The sequence below is a fragment of the Mytilus trossulus genome, chromosome 10 (assembly GCF_036588685.1).
Source record: "Mytilus trossulus isolate FHL-02 chromosome 10, PNRI_Mtr1.1.1.hap1, whole genome shotgun sequence".
NCBI classification, from domain to species: Eukaryota; Metazoa; Mollusca; class Bivalvia; order Mytilida; family Mytilidae; genus Mytilus; species Mytilus trossulus.
Genome location: NC_086382.1, coordinates 41,442,491 through 41,459,480, shown reverse-complemented (window position 1 = coordinate 41,459,480; position 16,990 = coordinate 41,442,491). Strand labels below are relative to the sequence as shown.

At 33.8% G+C, this 16,990-nt stretch overlaps 1 protein-coding gene across 1 annotated transcript; it reads left to right on the top strand.

Annotated features, from left to right (window-relative positions):
• The first annotated feature begins 891 nt into the window (after window positions 1-891).
• Window positions 892-8,187, top strand: LOC134686252 (uncharacterized). The gene is made up of 2 exons (XM_063545924.1): window positions 892-1,094; window positions 6,915-8,187. Exons 1-2 carry the CDS (start codon window positions 1,081-1,083, stop codon window positions 8,050-8,052), a joined length of 1,152 nt encoding a protein of 383 aa, XP_063401994.1. The 5' UTR covers window positions 892-1,080; the 3' UTR covers window positions 8,053-8,187.
• The last annotated feature ends 8,803 nt before the right edge of the window (window positions 8,188-16,990 follow it).

Below are 16,990 nucleotides of genomic sequence, written 5' to 3'. Positions count from 1 at the left end.
GTTCCAACTCCGGATCTCGACGATGATATTTAGCAGTTGAGAGAGCAGAGTCACACTACATGTCGTGTATAATATTTTTTTCTATGAAATATCGATATATTAACAAAAACTTATTTCTCATAAATTATGATATTTTATTTAGTTTGAAAAGAATCAGATTCTGAGTGAATACCAAAACGTTACATCCCAGCTTCTTTGTTCTAACAGGGGCGATCTGAGCCGGATCACCCTACCAGATCACCCCATTTTGAGCTTCTTTGTTATGCATGCTTTCCTTTGTTCTGTTACATTTTGGCGGGAATGTCAAATCCAGTATAAAACTTATAATTAATTATACGGAAAAGACTATATTATCAAAATTCACGTAGAAAAACATCCAGTGTATATGCTGGGATTCGAACTCAAGAACCTTCAGCATATCAAGCCACGACAAATACCAGTACACCAGGACGACTGGATACGAACTGATAGTAATCTTAGTGGGGTTTACACCTTTTTCGTTAAGAAGTGAGTTTTCAGACTGATTGTTCATTTTGATTTTACACTTTTTCAAAATTGGGGCGAGTCGGTAAACAAGAGTGGGGCGATTTTTTTTTATAAAGTGTCGATAAAGGGTGGGCCGATTGGCAAGTGGGGCGAGTTGACATTGTTTGATATCTACTCATTGTGTTTGAGGGTCATAAAGGGTAAGCATCATATGTAATACGGAAAGTATATTGTAATATGTGTGGAATTCTAAACTAGATTTTATGAATTGTAAATGGTTTTTCGTCTAATCTAAAACAGCTGGGATGTAAAATAGTTATCCCACTCAGACTTGGTGTGTCAGTGTTATATCACCCTCTAGCCTCCTGACATCGGGGTGATCTTACACTGACACACCGCGTCCTTGTGGGATAACTATTTATTATCATGCATCAATTGACTTTACATTATAAATTATTTTCACGATACAATGTGTTTTGATACAAACCCTTTCAAATCATTATCGTCTCATGACTCTCGTTTTGTTTTTGTGAACAGTAATCATTTATCTAACACGTCTAATATTAGTCTGTGTGTAGTTACACGCGTTTCCTAATGTATACTGCACGGTAAGTATGAATAACTAATAACACGAAATTTATTGTCATTCGAATTTAAGCTTAGTATAAATTTGGCATGACACTAACATAAAATGTTTACAACCAGGACGTGAAACGTTCTGATTGTGTATAAAAAAGGGGGACTAAGGATATCAATTAAGGGTACAACACAGATTTAGCCATAGTATAAAACAGATGTAAGGGTATTTAAGTGGGCACACAAAGTGGACGTTGCCATTAAATTTGCAGTTTTTGTCCCGCCAATAAAGAAAGTCGTGGAAAACTAGACGTATGTGTTGCTTTTCCTGTGTAGTTAACAATTGTTTTTGCTCTAGTTAGTTTAATGTAAGTTAGAATTTTGATTTAGGTTATGAGAAAAACTATTTAGTTTTAAAATGTATCCGATGACCCTGCCTTCTCAATAAGATATGGCCGACATAGCTAAACAAAGTTCATAGGGGTTATATGCAGGTTGTGTCTCTCGTTTTAAAGAGGTTATCAATACAGAAAATCTTACAGGGCAAGAATTTTGAAAATGTTGAGCTCTACAAATTGTTCATTAAATTCAAATATGTCAGGAGTTATTGCCTGTAAAAGAAAAGTGGGACAATAGATACTAAAGGGACAGTCAAACTCATAAATCGAAAATAAACTGAAGCCATGGCTAAAAATGAAAAAAAAACAAACATACAAACATTACTCCACATGACACAACACAGAAAACTAAAGAATAAACAACACTAACCCCACCAAAAACTACGGGTGATTTCAGGTGTTCCGGAAGGGTAAGCAGATCCTGCTCCACATGTGGCACTCGTCGTGTTGCTTATGAGATAACAAATCCGGTAAAAAGTCTAATTCGGCAGGTCACATTCATGAAAGGGAGGAGGATTTTAGTTACGACGTAGGAAACATATCCGATATCATACAATTTTCATCCGTTATGATTTGAAAGCTATAAAAGATAGAGAGAAACTTCAAGTTGCAATAGTTACCAAAAGTACCAGGATTATTATTTAGTACGCGAGACGCTCGTTTCGTCTACATAAGACTCATCAGTGACACTCATATCAAAATAGCTATAAAGCCAAACAAGTACAAAGTTGAAGAGCATTGAGAATCCAAAATTCAAAAAAGTTGTGCCAAATACGACTACGGTAATCTATGACTGAGATAAGAAAATCCTTAGTTTTAAAAAAAAATCAAAGTTTTTTAAACAGGAAATTTATAAAAATGACCACATAATTGATATTCATGTCAACACCGAAATGCTGACTACTGAGCTGGTGATACCCTCGGGAACGAAACGTCCACCAGCAGTGGCATCGTCCAAGTGGTGTAAATAGTTTATGATTATAAAAATTACCAGGATTATACATTAGCACGCCAGACGCGCGTTTCGTCTACATAAAACTCTTCAGTGACGCTCATATCAAAATAGTTATAAAGCCTAACAAGTACAGAGTTGAAGAGCATTGACATTCAAGGTTTATGAATAAGTGTGAGATTGACAAAATCGCCAGGCAATCTCCTAATTAGAGATATAATTGCCCTTGAATGTTGATTTTTACCATAATTGTTCTCGCAATCTTGAAGTTCGAAAGAAAATTATGTTGTTGATTTGGGGATGTAAACTTGTGTTTGTTCATTAACGTGAAAATATTTTGACGAAATGTTTTCAAGTTCAGATATGTTGTGACTAAATAAAGGTCAAGTGTAATTTTCAGATTTTAGCTTTTCTCTTTGTTCAGGTGTAGAATTTTCAGAAGAGGTCGATTTTTTGAATACCTATTAATTACAAAATTTCTGTTCAAAGGGAAATCGTTAATCCCTGGGATATGTTTTATTTGATTTTAGTCTCCGATGTAGCAGGATGTTTTTTACTATTATTAATTGATATTGGCTTTGAATAGCTTTCAGTAGGTGCAAATACTCTCAACTCGTATTTTCGTGTTAATTTCACCTGTTAATACAATTTGTAATGTTTTTTTTTGGTTAATTAATGTTCACATATTTGCGGTTATATCTCGTATCTCTATTTTTTTTATATAAACCAGCTTTGATAAGCGTTTGGGATGACTATAAATTTTCACTTCTGTTCTCATCTATGAATAAATTTTTCATACCTGTGTACATTATTCTATTTGACAGCATTTGTACAAGGTTATGATTGCTTTTCTGAAATTGTTTAACATCTAACACTTATGTTATTTTGATCTTGTATTTTCGTTGTGTCATAGATAAAGTTTACATCTTTGTATATGTTTGTGTATGTTCATTTTTGGGCAACTGATCTTTTATGGTGTGTCTTTCTATCCTGTGATGTTACACTATTGATTCAGATAAGGGTAAAGGTGGGTACCTATTAAACGTTTACACCCGCAGCATTTCTTTACACCTGTACTAAGTCAGAAATCTGATGTTCAACAAGTGTCGTTGGTTGATGTGGTTTATAAGTGTTTCTAATCTCTCATATAGATTAGACCGTTGGTTTTCCTGTTTGAATGGTTTAACACTGATATTTTAAAGGGCCTTTTACAGCTTGCTGTTATGTGTGAGCTTAGACGACTCTGTTGAAGGCCGTACTTTGACCTAAAATCATTAACATTTACAAATTGTGACTTGGATGAAGAGGTATCTCATTGGTACGCAAACTATATCTTATATATATATAAATTAACTGTTCACAAAACTTTTGAATTTTTTAAATTCTAAGGCTTTTCTAAGTCAGGAATAGATTATCTAAGCTGTATTTTGCAAACGTGTTTTTGGATTTTGGTCTTCTATCCTCTTCAACTTCTGACTTGATTTAGCCTCTTTTTTTTTTTAACATTTTGGGATTCGAGCGTCACTGATGAGTCTTTTGTGGACGGTGCGCGCGTCTGACGTAAATACAAAATTTAATTCTGGTATTTGTGATGAGTTTATTTATTCTTATACCCAATAACTCAAATGCATTAAACATCAATTTTCATTTTGAGTTATTTTCCTTTTGCCAGAAATTGTTTAATTAAAAAAGTATTATGATAGACAGTACAATTTTAAGGACAAATGTGTGGTAATTGTATTTTTTTGTAATGATTATTGTCAGATATTTTAGTTTAAAGGGTTCGATACCAATACTCTGTCTGTACGATTTTAAGGATTTAAGTCTGTTTTTGAAACATAAGTTCTAAAGGGTCTATATTGTAATTCGTCTACATTTATGTCCAAAGGGTCTAGAATTATCTTGATTAGGGGCATGGCCAGCTGATAAGTTTTTGTTATATATTTATTAAGAATCTAGATTCAAAGATTTAATTGGACATTTAACATGTCTAACAATAATTATGACATCATGTTATATTTTAAATTTAAATTTTGGTTTACCTCAATTATTTGAAAGGTGATATTTTCAAAAGTATGTCCTGTTCTTAAGAGGTGTCTCGTAATTGGACAGTTTCTTCCTTTTGTATAGAACGACCGGTGATTGTTTAGTATTGAGGTAAACCAAAAATTGTGACCCCGAAATGAGAAAAAAGAGAGAAAGGTTTTGGATGCATCAGCTACGTACTCTTGAACAAGATGGACTTAATGAGAGGGATGCAAAACAGTTCTACCCGAAACCAAAGGAAGAAATCATCAATTTTACTTCTATTTAACTAAAACAACTATTTGTTTCAATTTTTGAAAAAATGTTTATGTACAATAAACGGCAAAAATTTGTTTTATACAGATCATCAATCAATATGTTAAACTTTTGTGTAGCTCAAGCTACACAGATATTTTTTGTCATGCATCCGATTTCACCTTGATAGATGCTCACACCCGATGAAGCTAATTTGTTTAGCGAAATATTGCGTGAATAATATATAAAATATAACACATAATTTCATAACACTTATTAGTGTGTTAAAGTTACATTCTTAGACACGTATATAATTTAATTTAGTAACTGCATCAGTTTATTTACAAACTGATCCACACCTAGATAGATTGAATGTTGATTGTTGCTATTTTTAGACACTATATATATATACATTTGGTTGGGACAGTAGATGATAGCTCTAAATGTTTGCATAGAGAAAATATTTCAGTTTTTGAAGATTATTTACTAGTTCAGTTTCGTTGGTCTAAGACTATACAATTTGGGAAGAGAGTTTTAGAAATACCAGTTGTTAAAAATTTATCCTCTCCGTTGTGTGCTTTTAGTGCATTTAAGGCCATATGCACAAAATTTCCTGCTTCAGTATCTTCCCAAGCTTTTCTTGTTTTATCTGGTAGAAAAACTAAGCCAGTGTCCTACAATGTGTTACAGAATTTTTTGAAAAACATTGTGGAGAAAATTGGGTTAGATCCAACAAAATATTCTTCTCATAGCTTCAGAAGAGGAGATGCAACTTGGGCATTCCAATGTGGTGTATCTTCTGAACTCATTCAATTACAAGGGGATTGGAAGAGTGACGCCTATAAATTGTATCTTAGATATGGTTTAAATGATAAGATGCAAGTCTCGTTAAAAATGATGTGTCGACTGTGATATATGTTTTTTATTTGGTGTTATAATTTTATTAGTTAATAATTTAAATTATATTGTAGGTTTGAAGGCATGGGGTAAACCCAGTTTAGTTATATCAGATTCAATTTTAAAGTATCTTCCAGAGATGAGGAATACGCAACTTCAGGCCTTTGGGGTCTGAGTTGTGAAATACTTTTAAGGAAATTAAAAAACAGGGTATTCACCTGGTACCATTTTAATAATATAATTGTACATGTTGGTACAAATGATGTATTTAATATAAATGCTAATTTATTTGAAAAATACATTCGTGAGTTGTCACTGACTCAGACGTACTTGTGAAAAATACATTCATAAGTTGTCACTGACTCAGACGTACTTATGAATATAATTATTTTCTGTGAATGTATCTTACATGAATTTGTAGGATCCTTTACTATAGATAATTTAGCTGATCTGTAACAATAACATCTACATGCCTTATATATCATGTACTGTAGTACGCCGCTAGATTAAAACTGACGTGGAAAGGTAACACATGCCCACCGAAAGCTTTACCCCAGGTGGTCGTGTGGTCTAGCGGGACGGCTGCAGTGCAGGCGATTTGGTGTCACAATATCACAGTAGCATGGGTTCGAATCCCGGAGTGGGAAGAACCAAAAATTTGCGAAAGCAAATTTACAGATCTAACATTGTTGGGTTGATGTTTAGACGAGTTGTATATACATTATGTACACAGCCATGTATCACCATCATTGATGGCGATCCGATGGATACATCTGTTGTAGAGTTGTCACTGACTCAGACGAACTTATGAATATAATTTTTTTCTGTGACTGTATCTTACATGAGTTTGTAGGATCCTTTACTATAGATAATTTAGCTGATCTGTAACAATAACATCTACATGCCTTATATATCATGTACTGTAGTACGCCGCTAGATTAAAACTGACGTGGAAAGGTAACACATGCCCACCGAAAGCTTTACCTATGTGAAGCCCAGGTGGTCGTGTGGTCTAGCGGGACGGCTGCAGTGCAGGCGATTTGGTGTCACGATATCACAGTAGCATGGGTTCGAATCCCGGCGTGGGAAGAACCAAAAATTTGCGAAAGCAAATTTACAGATCTAACATTGTTGGGTTGATGTTTAGACGAGTTGTATATAAAAAATCCTGACTGTGAACTATCGTTTATTGAGTCAACTCCTTGATGCTAGCTAAAGAGTTAAAAAGATCCAAAAGTTTAGAAACTAGAATAGTTTTAAAAGAAATTTATGACGTGTTTTTTCATTTTTTAAAAAGACTTACAGTCATTTGTTTTGTTTTATAGAAAAATGAATTCATCCACACAGATACTACAAGGGAAAAGGAAGAAATACGAAAAGGATGCAAAAGAGGTATCTATGCCTGACGACGAAAAAGATGTAAAAGAGTTATCTATGCCTGACGTCGGCATTGATGTAAAAGAGCTATATATGCCTGACGACGAAAAAGAAATAACACGATCGCTAAGAGATGACCCCAATTTTAAACTCTGCGTGAATAATCTATTAGAAATGAAGAAACAGCTCGTCTTACAGAATAACGACGCACATAGTGTGTTTTTACGACCAGAGTGTCGGATGACACCTGTCATGTTTAACGCTTACCCTGATTCACCAACAGCGCAACGATATATGGAGGCTTTCGATTTTTTCTTATATGGTTGGCTCATTCTTAAAAACTACAACAAAGATGTGGTTGATAACGAGAATGATTGTGATTTTTTACAGCCTGCATTTCATGCATATTGTTACGGTGAAATGACCGAACAACACCTATTTAGTCAATTTCAACCTCCAGAAAATACTTCAAATTTAATAAACCAGTACTTGAAATTACGACCAAGGGACGTTTTAACTCAGTATTTTAAAACAATTCTTGTTTTTAACCCCAACTTATCAAAGTACAAATCAGAATTTTTTTCCGATTTCGATTTCCAAAAAACAAAAATTGTAACAGGCGAGGAATTTATACATCAGCGTTTGCCATACGCTGATTTATCAGGAGTCGACAGATCCATGCTCAAAAATTTATATTATCAACTAGGAGCAGTTTATGTTACAACATTTCAGGTAAAAAGGGCACTGGACTCTTTCCAGAAATGCTATGATCTTGACAACACAAATGTGTCAGCCTTGTACGGAATAGCATGTCAGTATAGGGAAAAAGACCCAGAGAGAGCTATCAAATTGTTATTTCAGTTTATTGATCGAGCACCTGAGTGTGATAAACAATATCCAAACGCCCATTACCAATTAGCCTATCTATATTTAGGGCATTATAAAAATGATCAAGAAGCAATGAGATACTGTAATCTTGCAGAAAGAGCCGAAAAGAAAAGGCTTTCATTTTTGTATCCAGTTGACATTCCTCAAAAGAGGATGGTGCAAATGTTCAAGTCAATGTACCAGGAATCTACAAAATAAAAGCTAAATCATTCTGTTAGTTTTTGAAATAAAGTGTAAAGTTTAACTGAAATCAAATATACAAAAGGGAAACATAACTTTTAAATTTTCAAAACTTTTCTAATATACACAACACAAAACGAATACCACTAATGGAACGTGAATTTCTTACTCTTCCTTATCGCATAAGTTCACCGACAATATATGGCGATGATTGTGTTGGTCAATTTTTGTCTCGCCTTGACGGAGTCAATAAGTGAGACATAGGTATGGTGTTTCCGGCGTCGGCGGCGACGGTGGCGTCAACAATGTATTATTTTGGAATTAAGTTTAGTTTATGGTGATAATTGCATAAAAAAATGACAATGAAGAGTTGTGAATAGTTTACTTGAATCCGTAATCTTGATTGATTCCAAGTGTTTTCTCTGATACTGTTTAATATATTGAGTTAGCTTTTAAAGAGAGTTCAACTAGTTTACAACCAAATCTTCCGCGAACTTAGATGCTAAAAAGACATACAACAACAAACAAAATATTGTCGAAATAGACTGAACTAGTACAGTCATGAATTGTGGATGGTTTAATGAGTTTCTACACGTAAAAACCTACAACTTTGCACCAATAAACCATATGTCGTTAAAAAACCCATATCAAAACAACAACATATACGAATACAAAGTGACATTGTGGCAATGAAACAAGTCTCCTCCAGATTCAAACGAGCAAAACTAAGAACCTGAATCATGTGAAAAACAATTGACAAAAAATAAATAATATTGACAGTAATAAACGACAAAAACTGAATATCAGGCTCAAGACTTTGGACATGCAGGCATAAACAAAATGTGGCAGGGTAAACATGCTTTTGAGCGTTTAACCCTCCCTAACCTGGGACAGAGGTGTAACAATACAAAATAAGAAATCATGTAAAAAGGGTTTCACTTATGGGATCGATACAAAACACAAAAGACTCAAAGTACAGAACTGAGATAACTTAAAGCCAAAAACTAGACGAAAGGCGGCGCGGCGCGTCTGACGCAAATATTGAATTTTATTTCAGGTATCTATGATGAGTTTATATACAATTACTGGGTCGATGCCACTGTTGGTGGATTTTTTTCATTCCACGAGGGTGTAACCAGCCAAGTAGTCAGCACTTCTGTGTTGACATGAATTGTTATTGATATGGTCAAAATAGCGGATTAACTGTTTACAAAAAAAATGAATTTTTGGAACACTTTTCTCCCTCATGAATAGATTACTGTATTTGGCTAAACTTTTAGAAAGTTTGGTCCTCACTGCTATGCAACTTCGGTCTTTTTTTGGTTGGGTTTACATGTTTGACTTGAGTGTCAATGATGCGTCTTTTGTAGACAAAACGCGCGTCTGGTGCAAATATTAAATTTCAATTCTGGTATCTATGATGAGCTTATAATCAAAACTAAAAAGTCACGTCTTTTAGACTAAAATATCAATTATCCAGTACTCATCCACCATCCAATATATATAGTGTAAAGACGCCATAAACAGTCAGAGAAAACATGGCCTTGTACAATGCTAAAATATAAGCATCGACATAGATTGTAGGACCAACAGAAAAATACACAAGATATTATTGCAGTGTTAGGACAATAACAATCAAACCCATGGAGTAAAAACAAAGACTCACAAAACCAAAGGTTATATACATCAACAGTTATAAATAATAATTTAGAAACAACACGAACTCCACTAAAAACTGGGAATAAAATCAGGTGCTCCGGAAGGGGAAATAAGTAAACGTTTAGAAAAAGTTTACGTAAAGCATTGATAGGTTTACCCATGTCGTATCCTAATTTTCAGGCTCAATAACAAACATTACACACAGCAAAAATTAGGATGTGCTATATCGTTTGTAAAACGTTTTCTACAGGTACATCCGAACTTTTGAATCTTTGTAGTTCTATAAAATAATTTAGTGAAGGTTTCAAATAATTTTTGATAATGAAATCCATAATTTATCAGTTATGTATTACTATGTTCATTAAAATCAAAAACCTTCACTAGACACGGATAAAGCGAACGAAATTGCATAGTCCAGCCAACCACAAGATGACCCTTACATACATATTTGGAGACCTGATGTTTACCTCATACATTATCGATCCAAGAAAAGACTACTTTAGAAAATTATGTCATATTCTAAGCCAGATGTAATATGTTAAGTAAAATGTAAAGGTTTTTGGTGGTTCCACGACATTAAAAAATCAAAAATTAATAATTAGGATACATTTTCCTTTCTTTTGATTTGTTTTGGATTTTGAATTAGCCATTTTCAATATGAATTTTCATTGCAGATCCATTTTTTGTTATTTTACTTTTTACTGTTGTTTGTTGTTCAACATCGGCAGAAGATGACCTGAAATTTCCATTTAAAGGAGAAGGTGGTGTCAATTAGCCGAACATTTTATTGACAATTCGGCGAAAAAAATGCAATGCTTTTACAGAACAAAGAACATAGATTTGAAAAATGGCCAGGCTATTCTCATGTTTAATACATGCCTAATGTATAGAAAAGAGGGACGAAAGATAAAAAAAAAGGACATTCAAACTCATAAATCTAAAATAAACTGACAACGCCATGGCTAAAAATAAAAAAGACAAACAGACAAACAATAGTACACATGACACAACATAGAAAACTAAAGAATATACAACACGAACCCACCAAAAACAAGGGGTGATCTCAGGTGCTCCGGGAGGGTAAGCAGATCCTGCTCCACATGTGGCATGTAGAACACATGTAGAACCTCTACAAAAAAGGTTTCTTGAAATCATTAATTGGAGCGATATATATTTTTTTAGAATAGATATTGAACATAGATAAAGTGACGAAAATTAAAAGTCTAAGACGATTGATCAAAATATGATTATATAAAAAGACCACTTATAGTTTACTAAACATATAATAAAACCTATCTTCTCACAATTTATTTCAAAATTCTATCTCATAGTTTTTTCCATGCACAATCTAACCAAATATAGGCAATTTATAACGACTCATAGCTTGAAAAATAGCGCGGTGATCCATGCTATTTATTATATTTTGAAAAAAAACATAAAATCTTCATTTTTTGGCAAATTAAAAGAAAATTCTGTCTCAAAAAGTCTATACTTATGATCTACCTCAAATAAAAAAGTGCAGCCTGTTGAGAAATAGGTTTGGGATATTGTTTATCACAGGTGCTCAATCAGTATATGCAAGACAGGTCTTTTATCTCTTTTAGTGCCTATTCCTTATACCGGTACACTATTCTGTACATTGCTGATATTACTTGATTTTTAATCTACTTGACTCGGCGGCGTTTAACCGATTCGCTTATTCAATAGTAGTCCATCTATAGACAGGTGTGTCGGAATAAACTCACCAATAAAGTGTCCGCTTTTTCGTCCCATATATCATACACTCTGTTCATTTGTATATCCGTTTTGGTGACACTGATAGGTGATTAGAAATCAATTATATTTATAACAGTTATCATCCTTATCACAAACATCTTCAAATACATTGTTCAACTTCTTCTACCAATTAAAACGTAAGCTCCACCCGATCAGTTGAAATAGCAATGGTAATATATCTGTTTTTACTAGATCAAAGATATGACGTATCTGTTACGTTCGGAGGACGTGTTGTTCAACAGACTGTCGGCATCCCAATGGGAACAAACTGTGCCCCTCTACTTGCTGACTTGTTTCTTTATTATTATGAGGCTGACTTCATGCAGAACTTCTTAGGAAGAAAGATATGAAGTTAGCAATATCATTTAACTCTACTTTCCGCTATATAGATGACGTTCCTTCACTAAACAATTCAAAATTTGGTGACTATGTGGATCGCATCTATCCCATCGAACTGGAGATAAAGAATACTACAGATACAGTTAAGTCGGCTTCATATCTTGACTTACATCTAGAAATTGACAATGAGGGTCGGTTGAAGACAAAACTTTACGACAAAAGAGATGATTTCAGCTTTCCAATTGTGAACTTTCCATTTCTTAGTAGCAACATTCCAGCAGCACCTGCATACGGGGTATATATCTCCCAATTGATACGATATTCCCGTGCTTGCGTTTCCTATCATGATTTTCTTGATAAAGAGTTACTGCTCACAAGGAAGCTAATTAAACCAAGAGTTCCAAATGGTGAAGTTGAAATCATCCCTTCGTAAATTTTACGGACGCCATCACGAGTTGGTTGACCGTTATGGAATAACCCTTTCACAAATGATATCGGATATGTTCCTTACGTCGTAACTACAATACCCTTCTCTTTTATGAATGTGACCTACCGAATTATACTATTTACCGGATGTGTTATCTCATAAGCAACACGACGGGTGCCACATGTGGAGCAGGATCTGCTTACCCTTCCGGAGCACCTTTATTCACCAGGACCTTTAAATTTCTTCTAAGAGAAATCTATCACTCATTGTTTAATCTACCAGAGTAAAAAAAATATCTGCTAAATAAGATGAAAATAACATTTTTACTATTCATAAAAAACTGTATATGAGTTTGAATGTATTATATTTTCAATCTGTTGAATGTAAACACTGATTCAAACATAAATAAAAGTTGATTTCTGAAAAAAATCAACATTATTCCTATTTCCAAAAGAAAATTGAAACATGTAATTTCTATCAATTTAGCAAATAGATTTTTTTTAGAGCTATACGTCTAAAATACCTAAAATAAATAGACAAATTCATCTAAAGCCAATTTTACCTGAGGGAGTTGAAACCTTAGTTTTTTAATACTTTCCAAATTTATGAACGGACAATTTTATTAAAGTTTGTTAAATCATGCCAGTATTGAAATACTGACTACCGAGCTGATAAAACCCTGGGGGACTGATAGTCAACCAGCAGAGGTATCGACCCAGTGATGTAAAAAATTGAAAACAACACGTTTAATAATTTCTGGCGTCCTAGCGCTTTCTGGAATGAGCTTCACCAGGAACGCTCAAAGTCAAACATTTGAAATCCGAAGATGTATAAGTACCGAAACTGTTGAAGAGCTATACGTCAAAAATACATAAAATTAATTGCCAAATTCACCTTAAGCCAACTTTGCCTTATGGAGTTGACGCCTTAGCTTCTTAATAATTTCTAAATTTATGAACGGACAATTTTAGAAAAGTTTGTTAAATCATGTCAGTATCGAAATACTGACTACCGAGCTGATGATACCCTCGGGGACTGATAGTCCACCAGCAGAGGTTTCGACCCAGTGATGTAAAAAAATGGAAACAACACGTTTGATAATTTCTTGTGTCCGAAGCGCTTTTCTGGATTTACCTTCATCAGGACCGCTCAAAGCCAAACATTTGAAATCCGAAAATAATGTATACGATATACTAATATTGTTGGAATTTTAAAGATATTTAACTGTCAAAAACAAAAATTAGCAGTTAATTAATTTATTTTTTGTTTTTGGGATTATTTAAGAACATCTTATGCATGGTCTTCAAATATAAAGCGATGATACATTTAATTCAATTAAAACTTTAAACAATATCATGAAATTTATTACATGACGTCACAAAGTATATCGGTTTTTAAATATTTATATAGATAACCGTTCAATATGCTTTTTGCCATCCGTCGTTTTCATTCTACCTTCAAAAATACAGTTTTACATGTGACTATCCCTGAACAAAAAAAATAGTTAAATTATACGAATAATTGATATTAAAAGTTTACATTACGATATAAATAAGATGTGATATGAGTGCCAATGAAACAACTCTCCATCCAAGTCACAAAGTAAGGACTTTAACACGGAGTCGAGGCAATATTTCAAAACAAAGTTGACTGCTGTACTCCTTTTTTTACTTGCTTACCTATCAATTTGGTTTGATTGTTTTGTTAACACATCGTTGTCAATATAATGGAGTTTGATGCGACTGTCATACAAGTGAGAGGTTAAATGGTAAAGCTAGCTTTAAAACCAGGTTAAGACCTACAAATAAGCCAACAAGACCAAAATGGTCAATTGACCTTATAAGAGTTTATTGCCCTAAAATTTCAGTTTCATCTAACGAAAAATTCTTGACACTTTTTAAACACTTAAAAGTGTCTATTTCAATTAATTCAATTAGTTCATGTGTAAGATTTTATCTGATTTATTCATTAAAAACGCTCCGATTCAAGCTTAAATATGAAAAATCTATCAATTATGCCAAAAAACGTCACTTTTCAGATGGTTTTTGTCAAAAATGGAATTTGCCACATCCGTGTTCATCCTCAACTTTTATCTATGTTTTGTATTATCATCATACAACTTACATTTGAATATTATGTATGAAATCGAATGCGGCCACATTCATTTAAGACGGAAACCGTCTAAAATTTAAGTAAAAGGCTAATATTGTGAAAATTTTAGTAATTTAGCATGACTTAATGATGCTAGTACCCGATATATGGGCATTGTACTGTCAAAAAACAGACCATATTTATGAAGCAGAAGCGTTCGACTTTCCAGTAAATAGCTGAAAGATTACATTTTCACAATTTTGTAAAACTGCTATATTTTTGGGACCTACTCCTTTTTATTATCTTTTACAAAAGTCTTCTCTTAAAACAGCTGAGACAAATTTAACCAAAATTGACCACAATCAACAATAGGGTTTATAGTTTTGAAAATGTGTCAGATGACAGTGCCTGCCAACCAAAATGGTAGACATGGTTAAAAATAGGAGTTAGGAGTAAAACCTGTTTTTGACTTATATCTCTGAAACAATATTGAAAGTATAAGGGTTGCATTATTCTATGACTCAATAGTAAATAAAAATATCAGGTGAGCGACACAGGCTCCTTGGAGCTTCTAGTTTCGTAATAGTATAAAAACAAATACATCCACATGAATCTTTAATATTTGTTTTATTTTCTCGTAGGAATTCTGTTTTTACAAGGGAGTACAATAGGACTTGATCTATTGGAGAAAATCACAAATCAGACTAAAGCACTTGCTAGGTATGTTCTGAAGGCTACAGAAGAAACAGACGAAAGCTTTCGAAAAGTAGAAAATGAATTGTCGACAATACAAAATGTATTAGGAACTTTCTCGTAGCGTATTAAACAAGTTGAATGTTATCAGGAGGGATTATATACTGCTGTCGAAAAGGCTAATGATGATATTGAAGCCCTGAGGGATAACACTGCTACAATAAGAATTATACAAGAAGATACTACAAAACAAACTACAGTACTCAATGAAAGGGTAACTAAGATTGAAGAAGACGTTGAAAAGCTCAAGTACAATTCATTTGAAAGACCAGAAGGAAAAGTTAATTTTCATCCACCAGATCGTATCAAATGCTTTGTTGGTCGTTGTGATGAGATAGAAAACATACAAACACATTTTATGAAGAACAAAGATAAGCAGTTTACTTTTGTTATTTGTGGATTAGGTGGATGTGGTAAAACAACAGTAGCAATAGAATATTCTTGGCTTTTTCAGGACTTTTACACAGGTGGTGTGTATTGGATGTCTGCAGAGTCTAATGATTCATTGAACACATCAGTCTCAAAACTTGCAATAAATATAAATACATCGGGTAAAACGTCTAAAGAAACCCTTCTCCGAACACTGAAATGGATAGCCTCTCTACCGAATAAATGGCTTCTAGTTGTAGACAATGTTGATGCCGAAGAAATTGCAGGTATAACAAAAGAATTACTGCTTGGAACATGGAAAAGAAACACGAAGGGGCATATACTCATAACTTCGAGGAGGGAGCCACAACAAGTAGAAGAATCGTTACAGGTTGTACAAAATGATTGTCTTTGCCTCCATGTACTTACGAAAGAAGAAGGACTGATATTCATGAAGAAACGAACTAACAGAAGCAACGATGATGAAAATGAAACAATTCTTGATCTTGTTGCAGAATTGGGTGGTTTGCCTCTGGCTCTCGAACAAGCTGGTGCTTTTATTAAGACTAAAAGAGGTTCATTTAAGGAATATATGAACAAATTTTTACTTCTCCGGCAAGAGTTATTAAATGCCATACACGTAAAGACAAGCCAGGATATCGGAAAAGAGCGACTGGCTGTAAAAACTACATGGCAATTAAACATTGATTACATTCAGAAACATTCGAAGGATGAAGGTCTAGGAACTACTGCTGTTAAAATTATGGAAGTTGCTTCTTTTTTGTTTGCTGACGACATACCGGTTGAAATCTTCAATGTTGGTTCACCTCAAGTAGAGGACGAAGAAATTAAAGATACACTGCAAGACACATTAGGAGTAAAACAAGTAACAGAAATACTAACAAGGTTTTCTCTTTTCCAGCAATATCGAGAAGATACATTGTCAGTTCACAGACTTGTACAAGAAATTATTAGAAATACATTGAAAGATTTTAATCATGTTAAAATGATTTTACAGTTTGCAGCTAGAATGGCGAACAAGGCGCTCGAATCTACGGTGTCTCCGTATAAAGCTTTGTGTGTTGATAAAATTGAAAGAGGGTCACTCTATTTATGGAGCAAATTTGCTTTAAATTCAAATACTTTGAAAGGCCATATATTAACCTTCACTAGGGACAATAAATCGGACAAGTCTTTGCATTTGAACATAGAAAGTGCACGTCTTTTTCATACAACAGCAGTATTCCATAGCATACATCAACGCCAAGATGAAGCCTTAGCAGACCAAGAGCAACTACTAAATATAATGACCGCTATCGATATTCCAGATTATATTTGTACAGAGTTTATATCACTCAACATTCCTCTACTTGAGAAGGATAGGAATAACATTCAGACTTGTTTGTCATCAGTTGTACCATTAGATACCGATAGGAAAAAGACCTTTGACAAACCAGAAATACTCAGAATAAAGGGAAATGAAGCATATAAGGATAAAAGATACCATGATGCAATTCAGTATTATACTGAAGGTATAAGGTC